At 36.7% G+C, this 22221-nt stretch overlaps 5 protein-coding genes across 12 annotated transcripts in view; 4 read left to right on the top strand and 1 right to left on the bottom strand.

Annotated features, from left to right (window-relative positions):
- The window catches only part of usp32 (ubiquitin specific peptidase 32), a 51215-nt gene extending 48934 nt beyond the window's left edge, over positions 1-2281 (top strand). For all 3 annotated transcript variants that reach the window (XM_055196511.2, XM_055196512.2, XM_055196510.2), the window contains exons 33-34: positions 475-567; positions 677-2281. In XM_055196511.2, the coding sequence (XP_055052486.2) occupies positions 475-567; positions 677-850 (267 nt within the window). In that variant the 3' untranslated portion in view covers positions 851-2281. The remainder of the gene's footprint in view (positions 1-474; positions 568-676) is intronic.
- A 149-nt stretch (positions 2282-2430) lies between these two features.
- LOC129438022 (tyrosine kinase receptor Cad96Ca) lies at positions 2431-7882 on the top strand. Of its 3 annotated transcripts, none has more exons than XM_055196514.2 (12): positions 2431-3284; positions 3430-3488; positions 3643-3730; positions 4245-4443; positions 4538-4676; positions 4783-4881; positions 6244-6404; positions 6509-6646; positions 6730-6841; positions 6917-7016; positions 7120-7219; positions 7310-7882. In XM_055196514.2, exons 2-12 carry the CDS (start codon positions 3470-3472, stop codon positions 7364-7366), a joined length of 1212 nt encoding a protein of 403 aa, XP_055052489.2. In that variant the 5' UTR covers positions 2431-3284; positions 3430-3469; the 3' UTR covers positions 7367-7882. The 3 variants fall into 3 exon arrangements, with proteins under 3 accessions (XP_055052489.2, XP_055052488.2, XP_055052490.1); XM_055196513.2 differs by having other exon boundaries at positions 3416-3488; positions 7310-7881; XM_055196515.2 differs by lacking the exon at positions 2431-3284 and having other exon boundaries at positions 3452-3488; positions 3643-3684; positions 7310-7880.
- A 462-nt stretch (positions 7883-8344) lies between these two features.
- Positions 8345-10017, top strand: tmem97 (transmembrane protein 97). The gene is made up of 3 exons (XM_055196523.2): positions 8345-8732; positions 8834-8978; positions 9318-10017. The coding sequence occupies exons 1-3, from the start codon at positions 8619-8621 to the stop codon at positions 9590-9592; spliced, it is 534 nt and encodes a 177-aa protein (XP_055052498.1). The 5' UTR covers positions 8345-8618; the 3' UTR covers positions 9593-10017.
- Positions 9799-12377, bottom strand: ift20 (intraflagellar transport 20 homolog (Chlamydomonas)). 2 transcript variants are annotated; one of them, XM_055196521.2, is made up of 5 exons: positions 12260-12377; positions 11598-11742; positions 10854-10939; positions 10678-10781; positions 9799-10542 (listed from the first exon to the last, which is right to left on the bottom strand). In XM_055196521.2, the coding sequence occupies exons 2-5, from the start codon at positions 11722-11724 to the stop codon at positions 10461-10463; spliced, it is 399 nt and encodes a 132-aa protein (XP_055052496.1). In that variant the 5' UTR covers positions 11725-11742; positions 12260-12377; the 3' UTR covers positions 9799-10460. The 2 variants fall into 2 exon arrangements, with proteins under 2 accessions (XP_055052496.1, XP_055052497.1); XM_055196522.2 differs by having other exon boundaries at positions 11598-11739; positions 12260-12366.
- Positions 12259-14394, top strand: rad1 (RAD1 homolog (S. pombe)). 3 transcript variants are annotated; one of them, XM_055196520.2, is made up of 6 exons: positions 12259-12377; positions 12918-13134; positions 13219-13327; positions 13405-13663; positions 13854-13952; positions 14060-14394. In XM_055196520.2, the coding sequence occupies exons 2-6, from the start codon at positions 12940-12942 to the stop codon at positions 14235-14237; spliced, it is 840 nt and encodes a 279-aa protein (XP_055052495.1). In that variant the 5' UTR covers positions 12259-12377; positions 12918-12939; the 3' UTR covers positions 14238-14394. The 3 variants fall into 3 exon arrangements, with proteins under 3 accessions (XP_055052495.1, XP_055052493.1, XP_055052494.1); XM_055196518.2 differs by lacking the exon at positions 12259-12377 and adding an exon at positions 12593-12747; XM_055196519.2 differs by lacking the exon at positions 12259-12377 and adding an exon at positions 12597-12693.
- Positions 14395-22221: the final 7827 nt, after the last annotated feature.

The raw sequence follows: 22221 nt of genomic DNA, 5'->3' as shown, positions 1-22221 counted from the left end.
TACGACACTGCACTCCCTTGGTTTCGCAGCAACACCCCCCCACGCATGAAGTCGATATGATGAATGGTTCTCAACATAATAACAATGCAAACAGACAGACACACCGAGATTCCTGCCTTTATTAAAGAGAAGAATATATTCTGCCCCCTCCCTCCGAAGCTTCAAATATTCAGTGTTAATTACTACCAAAGCTTTGACGCTCCAAAAATGGTATTCAGACCAGCCCTAATGTTACGGCAATGTTACTAGGTCCTGTTTACGGGAGCAATCCCAAAACATTTACGGGACGCGTTTGTGTTCACACAGAAGCCCCTCTGACTATTGCTGTGTGAATGCGGTTAAAAAGTAAAATGTTCGTGTTCATTGTTTTTCTTTCATCATGCATGCTATTAAAAACCAACAAACAACTTAGCTTGAATTGTTCAGAATTGTTGTTAAGTGTCTCTGACGCAAATCATTCTTTTTTTGTTTCAGTGTCATTCGGGAATAATGGGAGGGGGCCACTATGTGACTTATGCCAAAAACCCCAATGAAAAATGGTACTGTTACAACGACAGCAGCTGCAAGGTAAGATCCCAGCCTGCTGTGACATCTGAGACTCTTTCATAAGCACTGCAGAAAAACATTGCGTATCGAGCAACACTTAAAACGAACGTTTCATGTCTCCTCTCCTCAGGAAGTTCACTCGGACGAGATCGACACCGATTCAGCTTACATCCTGTTCTACGAGCAGCAGGGAGTGGACTACTCGCAGTTTCTGCCGAAAACAGAGGGAAAAAAGATGGCAGACACCACGAGCATGGACGAAGACTTTGAATCTGACTATAAGAAGTACTGTGTGCTGCAGTGATGTCACGCTCTTCCATGCTCTTAAAAGACACTAGGGGTCCTTCAGTGTGCCAGTGCAGCGAGGACTAAAACGCCAACACTCCCCCGGAGGACCGTCATTTTGACAGCACAAAATATGAGTTAGTGGAACGGTGTGAGTCCACCACCGACTGCGCTTTCAGAATAAAGGTACCTGTCGCTTCAGTTAAACGAGTGAAGGGGAGAGTGAAGCATCTCGTCTGAATGAGTGAATCAGAGAGAGAGAGAGAACAGTAGCGAGTCATTGTTGCCAAGCAAACATATAACTTAGTACTGAAAGACTGAAAGCCCTTCATATCACCTTAACCAGGCAGGCAAAACCGGATGGGTAAACCACATGAAGAGTGAGCTCATGGGGAGAACCTAATATTTTAATTAGGAAACTGCATCCATCTAAATTATAGTTGTGTCAAAGAGCCCTAAATGTTTCGTTTTTGTCATTTATTATCTTTCGACTTTGTTTCCAGTAATTTATCCAGTCATTTTTATACACTACCTCACATCTTTGCAGTTCAGCCAACTGTTAATAGAATATTAATGTGACAGTATTATATCTTTCCTTAATCAATTTCCAAACAGTTCATTCATTTTTTAAAATATGTAAACGTACATTTAAAAAATACAAAATCATCCCGCTCCACTGCCAAATCATGCATATGCTTTATTCATTAATAGGTTTTATTTAAACTGTTTTCATTTCCTCTTTTTCAAAGAGTATAAATGTATCTTCATATATTTTTTTGTTTTAATTTTTATTTTTATAACAAGTTCTTTTTTATCATTGATATTTTTTAATGCAATAGCTCACAGGGGCTTATACCACATTTACTGTCTAAACAAATCTCAAAGTCTTCTCAACATGCATAGCTTTTACATCGCTTTCCTGTTAGCACTGTATTTCTGGCTCCACAGTTGACGGCTTACAGATACATATCTCTCGATGTTTCCTCACAGAAGAGACTTCACATGTCCAAGCCAAAGTTTAAACCGGTCATGTACATAGTCGTCGGGGAACCTTTGAATACCGTTAAAGCGAAAGGACAGGGTTGTATGAACAGTGTTATCCGAAAGCGACCACAAAAATGTCAATGAATGGCATTCTGGAGTTCCCGATTATTAGTAGCATTTGTTTAGTGTCTCTTAGAGCTAAACCTCTTATTACCACTGTGAAAATATGTATGAAATATTGCTCTTATTTCTAAGCAACTCATCAACTGAATGAGCTTCTCGTAAATGGGGAATTACACCCTTGGGAATTATGTGCCCATACTCATTTTGCTGCTGTACTTTAAATTTTCCATCTCACGGATATATTAACTAAATGTTTGCCATCGACGAAAGGTTTATCCCTGTATGAAATAAATGTTTGTGAAATCGACAACTATATTACTGGGAGGCAGTTAAAACGTCAATGCAAATGGACTGTAAGCTAGAAAAAATGATACACGATTCACAATTTGTAATTTGGCTTCTCTTGGGATTTGCTTTTAGTTTAACTGGAAGCTTACAAACATACTGCTATATTTTAATTTCACAGATTTTTCTTGATACAGGGATAATTTATGAATCTGGCAAAATGTAGTGGTGCAATCAACTACTGATGTATGTCTTCGTCTATGTTGTAAATCATCATTTTGTTAAATTAATTCTGATGTACTGCTAGAGATGTATTAATTTAATGAACTTTATTTTATAAAGTGTTGTTTAAAGAATAAAATCGACATTGCACTGACAAATGTACATAAACGTTTTGTAAATAAGCCTATGAAAATGATGTATTTGAAAAGGATCTGTACAAATGTACTTGTAGTTGTATATCGAGTGATACTGTTGAGCTGTAACAGTTATTCGAGAAACCAATTAAATGCAGCCAAATGCGACCGTGTGTGCTCTTTTCGATTTCGTGTGCATGGCTTGCTAGTGAATGATTTGTTTCCTTGAACAAGAAAAGGAAACCACACCACCTCCCTTTATTGTCTTTAACGTCCAGTGCCAGTTTGACATACTTGCTTGAAATCAGGCCATATTTGACATTTGAACACTTCCCCCTCTTGATTGTTAACTCATTTTTTCCATTGGATTTTTTCCCCCTTGATTGACATATGCAAACTAAACTACTAAGAATTATGGTCACCTGTTTATTTGCTGGTTTATTTTGGGTGGGATTCATAGCTATTGTATGTGAAAGGCTAGCATGCTTTACTCAGGAAGTGCACAAGCTTGCATGCTGTGCTACTTATAGAAACCACAAGTGCTAGAGTCTAGAACTGTGGCTTGTTGTTTTAATGAACACCTTCAGTGGTCTTCATGCATGCTCATATGATGGACTTGTCATACAAGAGAAGGTTTGAAAATAGTTTGCATCGCACACTGATTTAAATGTAGGGTCGAAAGGACACAATCTGTTACTATTAGAGGTGAGCAAAATATATTTCATATTTGCTTTCAGGTCTTTTTGTTTTGTTTTGCAGTCTAACATATTTGCAATTAATAATAATAAGTTGTTAGTGTAAAACGAAAAAAAAATTGTCTGTTTTTTTACATTTAGTACTGATACAATAGATCACTCAGATGACTTTGAACAACAAGCTTTTTTATCATTATGGGAGACAATGTAGCAAGTGAGTATTTGTATACATATTATCTACATAATCTTCTACATTGTTTTTATCAAATTTGTTGACAAAAGTATGCTTTTTTAAATTGAATATAATATTTTAGTTGTGTAGCGTGTCACATAGACACGCATTGTCTATAAAATCTCTCTTTTTACAGATCTGAACACTGAACTCATCGTACTAATCGCTGTTTATGCTGGTACCATCTTCTTCATCATACTGTTTGGATGCATTGCACTAAAAAAGTATTTTTATTCATTTATTTAATAAATGGTCTTTCTTTTATATATACACTCTAAAATGCTGGCTTATTTTCAACCCAAAATTAGGTCAAACCCAAATGTTGGGTCAAATGAAGCCATATATATATATATATATATATATATATATATATATATATATATATATATATATATAAAATATGAGAAGAGTTTTGTTGCAAAACGAGATAAATCCAATTTTTAACATTTTTGTCAAAACATGTTTATTATTATGTTATCATGCTATTATTTTGTTTTATGGTGCAACTTAGCTGTATTTTTTAAGTTATGAAGGTTTAAATCAAAACAAACCAACTGCAGTTGAATTTATATTAATTGGAATGCACAACCAAAAAACGAGAACAATTTCTGAACAATTAAAAAACGGATGTATCTCGTTTTGCAACGAAACTCTTCATATATAGTTAAATGTAGTAATAATAATAATTAAATGTAGACGAGTACCATATTTATGGTTTGTTTATTGTGTATGGTTTAGGTATCGATCAATGAAGAAAACCATTCGGGTCCTTAGCCAGAGGAGACCAGATGCGAACTTTCCAGTTCCTTTCCCAGATTCTCCTCAATCTCAAACCATCCCAGAAACATCCATCATCTCCAACTATCCTACAGAAGATCCAGTAAGGCCTCCACAAACCACGACAAGCTGCAGATTACCCTGGAAGCCCTTACAGCAGGTGCTTTTTTCTTTAAATGACCCAATATTAAACATTTAACTGTAGAGTTAAAGCAAAAATGTCTTGTCATTCAAAGAAATAACTTTATTTTCAGGTTCCACAGTTCAAAAAAGCCGACCTGAGCCTTTTTCAGCTCATAAAGGCCGGGAGAGAGGGAGTTTTCTACAAAGCAAGGATAACCAGGGGAAACTGTAAAGGCCACTCGCTGATAACTTGCAAAATTGGCAAAGAAGGTAGAACAACAAATATTTTACATCTCATGCATACTAAAACATAGATATTGTTTATAACAAGGTGTGTGAAGCATGCGGTTGTTTAAATATTAACTATAATTTGTAGGTATCACCAGTAAGCAGATGGAAAATGAGGTGTCTATTATGAGAAAGCTGGCGTATCATCATAATGTGATGCAGCTGCTTGACTGGAATACAACTGAAGGTGGGACTTTACATTTGTAAAGCATATTACACATTAAATACATTTATATTTTACAAAAAATGCATCTCTTAAGCCCCTACACTCTTAAAACGAATGTGTTAAAATAACACACCTTGTGTCTAACACATCCAATGTGTTGTCCTTAACACATCTTTGTGTTATTTTTGAAACAACATACTTTGTGTTGTTTTAACACATCTTGTGTTTTCCCTTCTATTTATTTGAACTCAAAATCAACATGAAATGACACATAATGTGTTAAAGTAACACCTAATGTGTTAAACAGGATAACACAAAACAGTGTGTTAAAATGAACACATCCTTTCTTAAAGTGTAGTAAGATGAAATGTTTAGGAAAGATTATGTAACTTAAATAAATTGTTTATTTTAAAAACTAATTATTATTAATATTTTTGTAGCTAACAGTTGTTCTCGAACTGTGTGTGGGGGGGGGGGTGCGAGATGATGTCGGGGGCCCCAGTTTTATGGCATTTTTTTTTAAATATACTAATTTATCATAAATTCTGTGTAATTTAACTTCAGAGAAATATTGCTACCAACCAACAGCACTATAAAATTTAAATGTGTTGTTTAATTCTATTCTAAGTTTGAGATTGTTATGAATTTTCTTTGAGGAGGCCACAAAGAAATGCACCCCGCACAAGGGAGCAAAGAACCACTGTGCTAAACATTTAAATATTGACTATTGGCAAACACTTAGCTAAAGTGACTTAAACAGTTCATATGCTGGATATAAATTTTATCATTATGTTCAGATTTGAACCCAGCTAGCACCACCCTATTAGAAACAATATCTAGTCAAAAAATCAATATATGAAGAGCTTGACTTTTTAAAGTGTGTCTGACATGTTTTCTTGTAAATTAGCATTTTTGGTATTAGACTCTTAATGGATTCTGCCAACAAACCAGTATTTCTAATAGGCCAGAGATCAGGAATAAGCAGATTTTTATCAAAAGTATTTGATAAACGTATAGTACGTGTCGAAAGCATTCGGTTAATGTCATTTTCTCATTTGTGGTGACGTTTAAAGGCGTTTGCATTGAGCTCCTGTCACTGGGGCAGTAACCTTTAAAAAGGTCCTTATATGTACCATTGTGTGCAGATATGTATACATTTGGTGGTATCAACATGTACCTCTAAGGTGCTAATATGCCCTCTTTGCTACCAGTATGTACCATATAAACTCTTCCGGTGCATAGCTGTACTTTTTGAAAGAGTACTGCCCCAGTCACGGATGGGGTACATATTTGACCTTATTTTTGACAAGTGCATGCTCTACTGATCAAACTAATAATGTTGTTATTTCCATTATGTAACCAAAACATTGTCTGTTTTCTCAGAGCCGTATATGCTGATCATGGAGTTTATGAGCTATGGCACGCTGCGCAGTTTTGTTCAAAAAAACAAAGAGCAACTGAGTGCTGACCCTGAACTACAAAGCCAATTCACCATCGCGTCCTACCACATAGCTCTGGCCATGGAACATTTGCGCTCAAAAATGGTACACACATGAACACATATCTTTATATTTACCATCATCTGTTTAGTACATAAACACAAAAAAGTCATTTCAGCATGCAAAGCTACTTTCTGTGAATCATCCAGGTGGTGCACTGTGACCTTGCTTTGAGGAACATTCTGGTGAGCCGTTTCCCATGGGAGGTGAAGGTGGCAGAGTTCGGCCTAGCCAGGGATTTGACCCGCATGAGGAGCAGACGCAGCAGCAGAAAAAAGCACCACAGGGTGAACTCATAATCTATCACTAGTGTCGTCCTCCTCATCAGTCACCCACCTAAACCTTTCTCAATGTTAATGTGATCTCTTAGGAGCGAGTGCCCCTGCGCTGGTACCCTCCAGAATATTTCCGAAACAACTACTATAGCTTTAAGGGCGACGTCTGGGCATTTGGTATCGTGCTGTGGGAGATGCAGACGTTTGGTAAGAAGGAATTGAAAAAGAGGCTTTAATTAATAAAATGGATGAATAAATAATTATTGATCTTTTATTTTAAAGGAACCTTGCCGTATTCGGATCTGACCACATCTGAGCAAGTTGTATATAATGTGTGTGCCGGATATAAGAATACAGTTCCCAGCACGTGCCGTCCAGAGATGTAAGTGACAATATGAACTTTGCTCAGTTTTTATAGTAGTCTAACAGTATTTAACAATAATACTTGGTGTTTTAGTGATTTATTGTGTCATTTTTAAATGTAGAGAACAGATCATGCAGAACTGCTGGTCGGACCCATACACCTCCAGACCATCATTTACAGACATTGTCAGGATCTTGGAGAACATTGTGGAAAGTGACGGAGTGAGTTATCTCATGCCTCGATTCATTTTGAAATCTTCATACCTTTGAACTACAGATAAGTGCTGATAAGATGGTATTAATGTGTTACAGGATTATGTGGAGGTTGACAACCAAAGAATCATGAATGCTGAAGAAAAAGGAATTTAAAAACATAACGTGCACGATTAACTTAAAACATTTTGTAGCAATATTTTTAACATATTTTATCATGTAACACTTTATTGTTTTGTGCAGTCATACACGCAGGCGTGTATCTAAGGACTGGATTTTGTGTCGGTTCTATTCATATGCTGTTTGGAGGGATGGTTCGCCCAGAAATGAAAATTCTGTCGTCATTTACTCACTGTCATGTTGTTACTTTGTTCTGATGGAAGCGAAGGAAGATATTTTGAGAAATGTTTGAAGAGTTTCGTTGCAAAACGAGATAACCACCGTTTTTTTAATTCTTCAGAAATCACGTTTTTTGGTTTTGCATTCCAATTAATTTAAATTCAACTGCAGTTGGTTTGTTTTGATTTTAAACCTTCATAACTTAAAAAATACAGCTAAGTAGCGCCATAAAACAAAATAATAACATGATAACATAATAATAAACATGTTTTGACAAAAATGTTAAAAAATGGATTTATCTCGTTTTGCAACGAAACTCTTTGTTTGTAAACAAACCATTCGGGGACCCCATTCACTTCCATAGTAGGAAAAAAAGAATACTATGGAAGTAAATGGGGTCCACTAATGGATTGGTTACAGGCATTTCTCAAGGTATTTTTCTTTGTGTTAATCAGAGCAAGGTTTTGTAACATGAGAGTGATGAAAAAGGATGACAGAGTTTTCATTTTTGGGTGAACTATCCCTTTAATACAAGCTGGACAATACTCAACTCTAATGACTAACTAAAGTAAAACTTCGCAAAAATATTATGTTAATCTTGATTAACAATATAAACATTGTATTATATCTTTAAACTATTTTAACAAATTTTTAAATAAAAAAAATTAATTTTAAAAATGTATTTAAATTCTTTATAATGTAACCATTGTTAAATGTGTAAAAGAGCAACACTTAACACAATAATTACCATGGTTAACCATAATTACCACAATTGCTGTTACTAGTAAAAAAAGTCTGAAACTATAGTTACCGTTTCACTCTTTACATGGGTTACTACGCTCCATGCATATTAGCCAATGAGCAATAAGGAACCCACCCACTTAGAGAATCAACTGAGCGCATGGACCAATAAGACGACGGATGTTTGGAATAACCGAACGGAAGGACCAATGAGATACGTTGAGGCAACACGCTATGAATCTACTACACTGACTACCACTGTTGTTGTCCATGTCTGTAGCTGCAACTCTTAAGTACGATAAACAAGTGACTTTTATAAAATATCGAAATGTTCCTACGCGTCTTAGAAATTCTGTATTTCATTTACTTCGCATCGCACATTCCAATAACACTGCTGATTGATTTTCAAGCGTTGCTTCCTGAACAAGTCTATCCACCTGAGGTGAGTTTGAACCTGAACTTTGCGCTGCTGTGCGCGTTACTGTTGTCGGATTGTTCAGAAGTCAGTTTTGTTCACTTAATATGTATGTTTATGGTTTACAGCTAAAAAACCTATTGCAATGGTATGCTAGTGAGTTCAAGGATCCGATGATGTTGGATCCACCTGTGTGGTTCCGATCTTTTGTGTTCTGCGAGGCTCTTGTTCAGCTTCCCTTCTTCACAGTTGCAGCATACGCTTTCCTTAAAGGTTAGTTATGTGCTTAAATTAAATCAATTGTGTTCTTTTTTTAATGACGAGTTTTGTATTGCATAGTGGTGACATCTAGTGGTGAAGTGATGCGTAGCATTTGTGACCCTGACTCCAAAATCCAGGCTAAAGTCCTATTTGATTTCAGTCACTGATTTATATCTTTGACATGACCTTACTCAGTCAATATTAAAGAGATCAGTGTTATTTTTCACAGAATTTTCTGAAAAATGATTTTATGTAGAAAAAAAAACAGTAAATGGCAAAACATGACTTCACAGACAGTCTCACGGTTGTTTTTGAATCAATTTAATTATATTATTTCTACTTGTTCAATAGGTGGCTGCAAGTGGATCAGAACTCCAGCAATCATCTATTCTGTCCATGTGGCCACTACTCTAATCCCTATCTTAAGCCACATCATTTTCCATGATTTTCCACTGACGCCACATCCAGGTCCGCAGACATTAAAGGAACGTCTGACACTCGTGTCTATATATGCTCCATACCTTATCATCCCTGTCATGATTTTGTTGACCATGCTCTTCAGCTCGACGTATAACTCAACCTCTCCGAGTGGAAAAGCTTCCTCAAAGTCCAAGAAACAAAGATAGATGCCAGTTTAATCGGATGAATGTTTGAAAAATGGGCATATAACCCAACAGGGTTATTATTGTTTAAATTTTGAAATAAAGCTGTCAGCTGCATTTATAATTGTATGTAACCTTTGCACATGGTTTATATCTGTGGCTCATAGATGTTTTATTTTACTTTTTGCGCTAAAATAGTAATTGTTTACACTTAAAGTCAAAGTCATGTATAAATTCAAAACATATTTTTATTCAAATGTACTTCACATATTTATGAAGTGCCAAAATTTGAGACACACCTAATGATCTAATCAGGTAAATGTAAACGAATAATACATGAAAGCACTGTTTGGTTGTACAAAGTTAAGAAATTTTGCATGTACTATGCAAAATATTTTTTGGTGTGGTCCCTTGAACAAACAATAAAAATGCCATGAAGGTATAATCAAGTTAAACTGTTGCTGGGTTCAAGTCACAAACAGCAGTAAAATGCAAATCATACGGAAAAAACAACATTTACAGTAATGTGTACCAAGATGGAATTATTTACAGTAACATGCAAATACTGTATTTTTACTATCGTAAAAAAGATCAAATGTACAAATTAAGTACATTTATGTATAAATAGTATAAATAACATATATATAAATAGTATTCATCTAAGGTTGGAAAGATTACAACTGCGCCTTTAGGAGGATGTGGCCAAGCAAAAGCACTAATGTTAACAATAGAGAGACGGAGATTGAAGTGATGTTGAAAACTGTAAATCTGTTGTCACCTTTAACTGGTTGATTTAATTAACCTACAGTAGTTTGGGACCCAGTCTTTGTGAATCAGATGCACAGCATCATTTTCTTGTTTAATAGACAGGATGTTGTAGATAAGTGGGATCTTATTTTTGCAGTATAAACTGGTCAATGAATTCATTCTGCTCAGCTTCAACCTTCTGAAGAGCTTCATATTCTATTCGATACCTGCAAAACAATATTCAAACACAGTCGCACAAATAGGTTATTCATCACCCAATTAGAAAAAGAGAAAGTGACGTGATGATAAAGTATTTACATACATGAAATGTGTCCCCTTCCAGGTAAAACGTTAGCTCATACCTTTCTAGCTGCATTTTCTTCTCTGCGATCAGAGCTTGAAGCTGTTGCTGTTGAGCTTCTCGTTGCTTTTCAACAGATTTTAACAAATTTCTTGCACCTATGGCCTAAGGAATCATTCAGGTCATATGAATGAATTAAATTTGCATCTGACATTTATTTTAAATAGAAGTACCAACCTTCATCTTCTCGGATTCGGCTTCTTTTGCTAGCTCATCTACGAGTTCAATAAGGCCACCTACGATTTTCTGAAACTGACCAATCTCTGTTTTTTTAGAAACATGACAGAAGCAAGTTATCAACCTCAACTGTGAAACACAGAAAGATGGTACATGTTTTCTTTACATACACTCATCTAAAGGATTATTAGGAACACCGTATTAATACTGTGTTGACCCCCTTTCGCCTTCAGAACTGCCTTAATTCTACGTGGCATTGATTCAACAAGGTGCTGAAAGCAATCTTTAGAAATGTTGGCCCATATTGATAGGATAGCATATTTGAAGTTGATGGAGATTTGTGGGATGCACATCCAGGGCACGAAGCTCCCATTCCACCACATCCCAAAAATGCTCTATTGGGTTGAGATCTGGTGACTGTGGGGGCCATTTTAGTTCAGTGAACTTATTGTCATGTTCAAGAAACCAATTTGAAATGATTCGAGCTTTGTGAGATGGTGCATTATAGTAGCCATCAGAGGATGGGTACATGGTGGTCATAAAGGGATGGACATGGTCAGAAACAATGCTCAGGTAGGCTGTGGCATTTAAACGATGCCCAATTGGCACTAAGGGGCCTAAAGTGTGCCAAGAAAACATCCCCCACACCATTACACAAATGAGAAATTGAACAGGTGTTCCTAATAATCCTTTAGGTGAGTGTACAATGCAGTCCTATAACACAGAAAAGTTAATTTAACTCACTGTCAACAAAATCTTCGCATTCTTCCTTGAGTTCTGTGGTTTTCTGGCTTACGTCGGGCTCAAGTACCCGTAATTTGTTGAGTTCATCGAAATGAAGGCCAGCCTCTGCCAGCGGGTCTTTAGCCATGACCCAAACCTGGCTCTGCTAAGAATAAAAGAAATCTGACGTCATCACCACAAACACACACGACAGCTATGACGACAAATGTGGAAGCGTAACGTTATTTTCATTCCATTCAAACCCTAAAGCTATTTCTGTCCAGCAAACCTATAATTATCCCAATAGGTTTTAAAAATTAGTATTGATCTAACTTAGGTGTCATCAATCACAATAAGCTAGCTAGCTAGTTAGCCGGTTAAATGTAACTTATCTGTTTTATAAACCATGTAACTTAACCATGACTGCCCTGTCATTAACACAACAATTTACGACATCGTAAACCACATAGACTGTCATAGTTTATGAATATGAAGTAAAAATAATACAAATATCGCTGCCGCCTGGTTGATATTAAGCTAACTTGAGCAAAACAAACAGACCTTGACCAACTGGGAAGTTAGCTTGGTAAAAACTATAACGTTACTGGCTATAAACACTTTCTAAAACTATTAGGAATAAGATTAATTACATTAAAATAAACGAACGATTGTCTTACGCCTACCTTAGTTTAGTTTGAATATGTGGCACTTCTGTTGGACCGACTGGCCGTCTCCGTCCTCGCATCTGTCTGCTCTCGGCTGCCAGGCGACAGCTGGTCCACCTCACGATGAATAACAGGGGTGAACAAGCACATTTAAAATACTTATATGTGACGTTTCGTTTTATTTAAATAACAGAAAGTACATTTTTAATTCATGATATGTTAAATAATCATACAAAATTCAAACTATTCATTTATTTTTATTTAAAGTGTTTTACATTTTACTCCATACACCACACTCCCCCTTTTCCTGATATTGGAAGATTCCGTAATTTTATTGCGTGCAATTCTACGCCAGAACACTAGGGAGTATGAGTGGGAAGTGGAGAAAACGGTAAAAACAGCAGAAGAAGGTTTAGTGGCAAAAACTCAATGGGCGCCAAATTCTCCAAAAAGTCAGTTATATCTGCGTAAACGGTTTAAATGTACATGTTTCCTATGTATAATCGGTAGGTTTGGCATATATAAAATCGCTTTAGCTCATTTTGAATGCTAAGTTGCCAGCATTTAGTGCTTAAAATATAATTTACTAAAACATTGTTTTCGTATGATATCTATTTTATCAGCTAGTAGGAGCTTGTGAGTTCATAAAAATTTCGTATTTTTACTGTTTTTGCAGATGTTGTTGACATTGTAGCAACATGCCACTGTCAACTGAATCCCAAACAGACGATGAGCAGTACATTCTGATAGCCAGTTTGGATAACGCGAGGAATCTGTCGAATATCCTAAAAGCCATCTCTTTCAAGGACCATGCCATATTTAATGCAACACAGAATGGGTTAAAAGTCACGGTAGAGGACTCCAAGTGTCTCCAAGCCAATGCATTTATTCAGGTTGGGCTAACAGTCTTTAACACAATTTATTTTGTATGTAATAGAAGTTGGATTGATTCGTGTATTTATTGACTTTCACTTTAGGCTGACATCTTTCAAGAATACACTATAAAAGAGGATGCAGTTGGGTTTCAAGTTAACTTAACTGTGCTCCTGGATTGCCTGACCATCTTTGGGGGAAGCACAGTCCCAGGTGTGCATACATAGCTTTGGTGATTCAGCCTTTATACATTATGCTGTTGTTAATCATTCTCATTATGAACTTTTAAGGTGTGTGTACTGCCCTGAGAATGTGCTATAATGGCTATGGACATCCGCTGACCTTGTTCCTGGAGGAAGGTGGTGTGGTCACCGTCTGCAAGATTAATACAGAAGAGCCAGAGGAGCCCATTGACTTTGATTTTTGCAGCACAAATGTAACCAACAAGGTGATTTTGCAGTCAGACAGTCTGAAAGAGGCTTTTTCTGAGCTTGATATGACCAGTGAGGTTCTGCAGATTACTATGTCACCAAGCCATCCTTACTTCAGGTATAGTTATAATACACACTCACAAACAAACAAACAAACATATATGTATAAACTGCCGAATTAAGATATTATCTCATAGATGTGTTATTTATTTAAGGTTATTTTAACATGTATTGTCTGCATTATAAGGGGACAGTGATGTCAGTAGTTAAATTCTCTGGGTTTAATTCAGCTCCTGTTCACACCCTAGATTATCCACATTCGGAAATTCTGGAAATGCCCATTATGATTATCCCAAAGACTCTGACATGATGGAGCTTTTTCAGTGTACTAAAACACAGACAAACAGGTAAGAGCACAGGGTCCGTTTTAGTATGATTCTCATCATCCAAAAATCTGTTATTTATTATTATTTCTCCTATGTGAGTTTTTCTCTTGATGTGCTGATTTTTAAAGGTATAAGATGTCCCTGTTAAAACCCTCTACGAAGGCATTGGCCCTTTCCTGTAAAGTCTCTGTGAGAACTGACAGTCGAGGCTTCCTCTCTCTGCAGTATCTTGTGAGGAACGATGATGGTCAGATATGTTTTGTGGAATACTATTGCTGCCCGGATGAAGAAGTGGATGAAGAATAGTTTGGATGTATGAAATTGAGGTCATTTTATTAATATGTTCAGTTATGTTTTTCAAATGTTTTTGTGTAGTTTGTTATTAAGTGTGCTCTGACCTGATGCTCTTTGTAAATCTATTAAGTGAGCTTATCAGTTTGATATTAAATTGATATGTCAATTAGTTTGTATTGAACAATACATTTTTCTGTAGTTAAATACAGGTTAACGATAGTGAGACCTAAATATTTACATTTTTTGCCACTGCACACAGCATAAAGTTTAAAGCAGTACTGTAGGTGGTCGGAAGAGGGCGACAGATAAATGCTAACTATTACACTAAGTGCCGTGTAAGGTGGATCATGTTTAAATTATGTATAAATGTGTATATATATGATAAACATTATAACTATTTTTGATTCTGATTTAAACTGTTCAAAATCACTCTTATTCTTATTATAAGAGTTACTACTATAGGGTACTAGTTATTAAAAGATTAATACTAAATAATATTTTATTTGAAATTAATAATTTATCCGCAAAACAACTGCCTAACTTGTATTTGGTGTGCAATTGACGTTTTACAATTACTCCTAAGACAATGTAAGACTAAGGCACTTGTCAGAAACATTTAAATCTTTAATGCGTGTTCATTTGTGTACACGAGCGCGTTGCGAGGCAAACATGTAGCTGAGCGCAGCAGCTTGATGTTGATGCTGGTTGACGCGCGCACTTCTGACAGAAAGTCCCAGAACAGCGCGCGACGCTTGAACTGCGGCCTCGCGACCAATCGCTTCGCCATTCGCAGCTGTCGAGGCAACACTGTTTCCGGGCAGAGGAGAACATTTCAGCAAAACAACAGCACTTCAGTCGGTGTCTCTGAGCTGAGCTTCATCATGCTCCTCTCAGCGGGTAACACTGCCCTCATCATGCGCGTCAATGTGCCACATGCAAGCTGCTTATAGAGCCTGCGGCAAAGCTCACTAAATAACAACTGAAGATCTTATTATCAGTCTAGTGCTATAACTGGTTTTTAAACACAATTTAAAGAGTCCCCACATGAAATACACACGGTAGTAAACTGAATGTAGCCTACCGTGTTGCTGTAACTACTACTATACACTTTGTCCATAGGCCTACTCATATTAACTATAGTAATTTAAGTGGTAAATACTGTCGTATTCTTTAGTATTTACTATGGTAAGGTTCATAAACACTATAGTATTTAAGAATTTTACTGCAGCTTACTATAGTAAATATTAAGTGTACTACAGTATTTTTTCATGTGGGCTTTTCAAGTCAGTTTTGCCGGAAATCTTTAAAACAGCACTTGTTAATTCATTTAATAATTAAAGGGGTAGTTCACCCAAAAATGAAAATTCTGTAATTTTCTCGCTCTCATGTTGTTACAAACCTGTATACATTTCTTTGTTCTGATGAACACAGGTGAGGATATTTTGAGGAATGTTTGTAACCAATCATGAGCCCCATTCACTTCCATAGTAGGAATAAAGAATACTATGGAATTGAATGGGGCTCATTAACGGTTTGGTTGCCAACATTCCTCAAAATATCTTCTGTTTATCAGAACAAAGAAATTTAGGTTTGAAAGTGAACAAAAAATGAGAATTTTAAATATTGGGTGAACTATTCCTTTAGGTCATGATCAAAAAGTTACGAAATCTTAGAAATTAAATGTTAAATGAATATTTCTAAACATAATTGCCCAGCCCATGTGAAAAATGTGAAGTGTACTTTAGCATTTTCTATAGTAAACAAAAAAAAACACGTAACTATAGTAAACAGTAAGTACCACTGTAATGCACATTTCTATTTAAAAATATTTTGTTGGGTCCTGAGATTATAGATTATACCTGTCTAAGTGGGTCGTGGAATGAAATGTTTGGGATCCTTGATTTACTCAGTTCACTACAGTCACTTATAAAAGGCTTTTTGATGCATGATTGGATAAAATATGGACTAAATCAAACGTTAAATAAACCATGCTGGGTTGTTTCCAATCACTTTGTTTTCCTCACTGTTGTAAGCTTTGGATAAAAGTGTCTGCTACATGCCTAAATGTCTTTAAAAATGTTTTAACCCAAAATTATGTTGTTGCAACCCATCGCTGGGTCGGATATTGACATTTTTAGATCCATATTTTACGCAACCATGAAACAACCCAGCATTTTTACATTGTATAGGACACATTAACAGAGTGAAGTAATTAAAGGATTACTCCATTTTCCATTAGTCCGTCAAAATCCAGATAATTTACTCACCACCATGTCATCCAAAACGTTTATGTCTTTCTTTGTTTAGTCGAGAAGAAATTATGTTTTTTGAGGAAACCATTCCAGGATTTTTCTCATTTTAATGGACTTTAATGGACCGCAACACTTAACAGTTTTAATGCAGTTTAAAATTGCAGTTTCAAAGGACTCTAAACGCTCTCAAACGAGGCATAAGGGTCTCAGCTAGCGAAACGATTGTCATTTTTGACAAGAAAAATGAAAAATATGCACTTTTAAACCACAACTTCTCGTCTATCTCCAGTCCTGTGACGAGCCAGCACGACCTCGCGCAGTACGTCATCACGTCAAGAGGTCATGGATGATGTATCGAAACTACACCCCAGTGTTTACAAGTGTGGAGAAAGAAGACCGTTCTGATGTTGTTGTATTTCGAATGATACTAATTAATGTCTTTGTGTCAGTTTATTGTTTAAAATGATGCGTTTCATGTATGTAACATGTGACCTTTCGACGTTGTTATGCAATTGCGTGAGGTCGCGCTGGCGCGTCACAGGACCGGAGATGGACGAGAGGTTGTGGTTTAGGAGTGCATGTTTCGTATTTTTCTTGACAAAAATGACAATCGTTTCTCTAGATAAGACCCTTATGCCTCGTTTGGGATCATTTAGAGTGTTGGGGTCCATTAAAGTCTATTATGAGAAAAATCCTGGAATGTGTTCCTCAAAAAACATAATTCCTTCTCGACTGAACAAAGAAAGACATCAACGTTTTGGATGACATGGTGGTGAGTAAATTATCTGGATTTTTTTTTTAAGAAAGTGGACTAATCCTTTAAGCAATTATTTTTGAATAATTTAAAGGACCGGAGTCAGTTATTCCGCTTATACCACGGTTACCAAAAAATTTTGCTCTGGTGCCTATTTTTAAGTCATTTTAAAGGTTAGGTGTGCGGTTATTGAAAAATAATCAACACCCATGGAACATTTCTCAACCAATTAGAATAAAGCATTCAACAGTCCCGTGATATAATATGATATACCGCAGCATACTATAAATATTATTATTTTTAACCCAATGTTGGGTCAAAAGAGATGAAAACAACTATATTTGACCCAACAATGGGTTAAAAAAACCAAGCATTTCGGGTTGAAACAACCCAGCATAGGTTAAATAACAACCCAATAGGCTGGGTTTGTCCTTTTTTGACCCAACCCTGAAAATAACCCAGCAGAGTGTACAGCAGTATTTTTTCATGTGATTGGTGCACGGTTGCTAAATGGACAGACAGCATTCACAAGCGTAACCAAGTAAACAATGTCCACAAACCAAGACCTGAGTATCATTTGATAAGGGTCAGCAACTTGATCCAGCAGCATCACTCAAAGCAGGTGATGTAAGGGGGCTGGCATCACTTTCTGCTCTTTAAACGCAAGCTTACCAATGCAGTGGACGATCATCTCCCCGTTTCTCAGATAAACAATTCGACGCGCTGACCCGTTGTCTGATGTCTTGACCTACCGAGAATCGAGCGGTGTCAGGTTCAGGCAGCGGCATCGTTAGGTTTTGTAAACACAAACTCAGCAATGACCTAATTGTTGTGACACTCCAACAAGAGAGCCCATGGGAGATAAAGAAAAGGTGCACTGCCTTCACATGGGACATTGAGTCATAGTACTGTCTGTCTGTTACATGAAGTAATGGAGGTTTCATAAATTTGAGGAAGAAATGTGGTCAGCCGTGTACACTTTGTAACTTATAATGTTAATGATTAGCAAAACGTTGTCTTTTTTTAAGCATTTTGAAATGTCTTAACAATCCATTAGGGGATTAAAGTTGTATAGGATAGTGCATCTACTAATCCACTGTCATTGTATAGAAAATTACATTCTGCTAAACATCCTTAGAATACACAGTCAAATTGATAGGTGAACTAAAATCCCCTTAACAAAGGTAGCAAATATCTAATATATAAACAATGCATGTTTTGAATATGCCAACACAAAAGGCGCAGCAACAACTCCTGCCTAGTCAGCCGAAAGGAACCCAGACATGGGGAAACTCCACAGTGCATAAAGATGATTCGAGTATAACATTCCCTCACTCCGTGTTAAAAATACCTTACATCAACAAGCCATTGTTTGGGAACTATGAGTGTCACACGGGGTCATGATGGCAACAGCTGGCCTTAACAGCATTGGCAACCCCCTCCATCTCCAAACCCATTAATGCTGCTCTCCCTCTGCCTCAGCTTGCAACCATGTGTGAAATGATCCTTGATGATGGAGATGAGGTAATGCCTTAAGCAGCTCTGACATCACTTTAGACCTATCCATCCAATGCAATTGACCATCACTTGGACAATGCGCTTTTAATTTGAACGCGACACCTGCTAAAGGTTTCAGAATGCCAGTAATGCAATGGACGATTCAGTGCTTCCTGGTTAGTTGCATATTTTTAGCTTTTAAAAATGTACATTTGCATATTAAGAGTGTTAAATATTGCATCAGCATAAACCATTTTGAAACATGCGCATTAAAAGATGATATTGTGGGTTTCTTGCCATCCTGACCCACTCTTATCCAAGCTGACTAATGGCAACAACTTAATGTGGTTACAAGTGAAACACGCTCTTGAGAGAGGAACATGCTGTGTTAGTTCCTTTCCTTTGTACAATCATCTAGGTAAACACCGTGGTAAAGACTCAAGAATGTGACAGAGCTGTTTCAATGACCAGTTCTCTCACTTCTGTTTCTTTGATAAGAATTTTTAAAAAGTGTAAACAAAAACCTTGTTCTGGTTGGACTTTAGATGCTTTTAAAGTTTATTGCGTGCGTCTCTGTAGGAAGTGAAAAGTTGGATGAACTTAAACAATTTAATTGGTAACACCTAAAAATGTACGTTTTTTTTTTTACACAAAATGACACATGTGTTAAATAGCATAACACATTAAAATAAACATGAACACATCCTTTCTGGGAGTGTACAAAACTAATGCAGAATGTGTTGTTTTTAACACTCAATCTGTTTTTTGAGTGTACCAATTGAAGTATTTTGTTCCAACTTTTCACTTCTTACAGTGATATGGTTCATTATCACAATTACCACTGAATCATAAAACTGTGGTAACACAACAACAAGGTTGTATTTGTTTACATTAGTTAAAAGTGGTGGCCGGTTGCTTTTTTTTCGATGGTGCGCGATGGAAGTCACCAGCCGTCACTGTTAGTTAATGCATTAGATATCAACAAATAAACTTTAATAAATTAAGTTAAACAATTTCAACTTGTTTTTAAAAGTTATGTCAACTCTTCACAAGTCAAAATTTAAAATAGTAGGTTGAATTGACTTGCAAAACCAACCCCCTGAATTTTTTTTTAAAGTGCAGGTATTAGTCTTAGTTCATGTTAAAATTAGCATTTAAAGGGGACATATCATGAAAATCGTATTTTTTCCATATTTAAGTGCTATAATTGGGTCCCCAGTGTTTCTATCAAAAATGTGAAAAAGATCAACCCAGTAACTTAGTTTTAGTAAACCATTCTGTGCAACCATGTGAAAAATAGGTAATTAAATTTTGGCTCCCCTTGTGATGTCAGAAGGGGATAATACCGCCCCTTAATCTGCACTATCCAGCCACGACACTGCCATTTAGTGCAGAGATCAGCTCATTTGCATTTAAAAGGACACACCCAAAACGGCACATTGTTGCTCACACCTACAAAGTGGCAATTTTAACGTGTTATAATAAATTATCTGTGGGGTATTTTGAGCTAAAACTTCACATATGTACTCTGGTAACACTAAAGATTTATTTGACATCTTAAAAAAGTCTGTGAAATGTCCCCTTTAAACTGTGCTGTAACACTCTACACAATGGTGGCTAAACACAACAAGGGCTGCCCGCTCTACCTGCAGGTCATTTCTATGGCCTATCTCTCACCACCATCCCAGTACCTTATAAAAGGAACAGGAACTGTTTATTAGACAATTATGGAGACAGCAATGCTACTAATCTGTGAAAACCCAGGAGACATATGCAGGTTTATCAGATATTGTGCATAGACGTGATGGAGTACAAGAGAAGTTGGGGGAAGGGGTCAAGTAAAGGATGATGTCACCGAGACAAAGTACACTTGAGCTTTACTCTCATATCATTACACTCAAACCACGTGGATGTTTTGTTTTAGTAACAAATGTGGATTTTGCACAGTCACACAAACTAATCAATTTTATCACAGAAACCAACCTCTGTTTCAAGGTAATGAACTTTGATAGACAAGCATATTTTGTTTGCGATAGTAACATGGACATTAGAGCGACGATATTTACAATGAAAACGGCCTTTGTGTAATTTGAGCTGAATGTCAGCACAGTGAAATGAGAGCAAACATGTTACTTGTTTTACAGTTCACTGATGACCTCTCATTGCTGTTTATGTTATGTATTTAGTGGTTTACAGCCGTGGTAGAAAAATTAAGAGACCAGTCCTGTTTTGGCTTTAATCATTTATACATGCATTGTGACCATTTCAGTCCATTGTCTATTAATTTCCAACAAACGCAAACCTCAGGAGTGACATTTAAAATATCCAACAGCAATGTAAAAGACACATGAAAGATGTTACTTCATCTAATACTAACTTTTGAACTAATCCTAAAATACATAAATTTTGCATATTTTATTTTATTTTACCTTTTTTTCTTATCTCAATGTTCAGTAAACAAATGCAAATGAAAAAATCATCATTAGTAGGAATTTGACAGAAATGTTGTTGGTAGTCGACAGAATGAAACACAAATGATCATTTTACGTAAACATACCTACACTCACCTAAAGGATTATTAGGAACACCTGTTCAATTTCTCATTAATGCAATTATCTAATAAACCAATCACATGGCAGTTGCTTCAATGCATTTAGGGGTGTGGTCCTGATCAATACAATCTCCTGAACTCCAAACTGAATGTCAGAATGGTAAAGAAAGGTGATTTAAGCAATTTTGAGCGTGGCATGTTTGTTGGTATCAGGCGGGACAGTCTGAGTATAACACAATCTGCTCAGTTTCATGGATTTTCACACACAACCATTTCTAGGGTTTACAAAGAATGGTGTGAAAAGGGATAAGCATCCAGTATGTGGCAGTCCTGTGGGCGAAAATTCCTTGTTGATGCTAGAGGTCAGAGGAGAATGAGCCGACTGATTCAAGCTGATAGAAGAGCAACTTTGACTGAAATAATCACTTGTTACAACTGAGGTATGCAGCAAAGCATTTGTGAAGCCACAACACGCACAACCTTGAGGCGGATGGGCTACAACAGCAGAAGACCCCACCGGGTACCATTCATCTCCACTACAAATAGGAAAAAGAGGCTACAATTTGCAGGAGCTTACCAAAATTGGACAGTTGAAGACTGGAAAAATGTTGCCTGGTCTGAAGAGTCTCAATTTCTGTTGAGACGTTCAGATGGTAGGGTCAGAATTTGCCATAAACAGAATAAGAACATGGATCCATCATGCCTTGTTACCACTGTGCAGGCTGGTGGTGGTGGTGTAATGGTGTGGGGGTTGTTTTATTGGCACACTTTAGGCCACTTAGTGCCAATTAGGCATCGTTTAAATGCCACAGCCCACCTGAGCATTGTTTCTGACCATGTCCATCCCTTTATGACCACCATAGACCCATCCTCTGATGGCTATTTCCAGCAGGATAATGCACCATGTCACAAAGCTTGAATAATTTCAAATTGGTTTCTTGA

This window comes from Misgurnus anguillicaudatus, chromosome 24 (genome assembly GCF_027580225.2).
Source record: "Misgurnus anguillicaudatus chromosome 24, ASM2758022v2, whole genome shotgun sequence".
Taxonomy (NCBI): Eukaryota; Metazoa; Chordata; class Actinopteri; order Cypriniformes; family Cobitidae; genus Misgurnus; species Misgurnus anguillicaudatus.
The sequence above is the reverse complement of the archived record's forward strand: the minus strand, read 5'-3'. Positions and strand labels throughout refer to the sequence as shown.

Bases quoted from the DNA above. Each gene is read 5' to 3' on its own strand.
- rad1 (XM_055196520.2), top strand. From the start codon at position 12,940: ATGCCACTGTCAACTGAATCCCAAACAGACGATGAGCAGTACATTCTG. The intron at 13,135-13,218 runs GTTGGGCTAACA...CTTTCACTTTAG, and splicing joins AAGCCAATGCATTTATTCAG to GCTGACATCTTTCAAGAATA. The intron at 13,328-13,404 runs GTGTGCATACAT...TGAACTTTTAAG, and splicing joins TGGGGGAAGCACAGTCCCAG to GTGTGTGTACTGCCCTGAGA.
- tmem97 (XM_055196523.2), top strand. From the start codon at position 8,619: ATGTTCCTACGCGTCTTAGAAATTCTGTATTTCATTTACTTCGCATCG. The intron at 8,733-8,833 runs GTGAGTTTGAAC...TATGGTTTACAG, and splicing joins AACAAGTCTATCCACCTGAG to CTAAAAAACCTATTGCAATG. The intron at 8,979-9,317 runs GTTAGTTATGTG...CTTGTTCAATAG, and splicing joins AGCATACGCTTTCCTTAAAG to GTGGCTGCAAGTGGATCAGA.
- ift20 (XM_055196521.2), bottom strand. From the start codon at position 11,724: ATGGCTAAAGACCCGCTGGCAGAGGCTGGCCTTCATTTCGATGAACTC. The intron at 10,782-10,853 runs GTTGGTACTTCT...ATGATTCCTTAG, and splicing joins CCGAATCCGAGAAGATGAAG to GCCATAGGTGCAAGAAATTT. The intron at 10,543-10,677 runs GTATGAGCTAAC...ATTGTTTTGCAG, and splicing joins AAGAAAATGCAGCTAGAAAG to GTATCGAATAGAATATGAAG.
- LOC129438022 (XM_055196514.2), top strand. The intron at 6,842-6,916 runs GTAAGAAGGAAT...TTTATTTTAAAG, and splicing joins GTGGGAGATGCAGACGTTTG to GAACCTTGCCGTATTCGGAT. The intron at 7,220-7,309 runs GTGAGTTATCTC...AATGTGTTACAG, and splicing joins ACATTGTGGAAAGTGACGGA to GATTATGTGGAGGTTGACAA.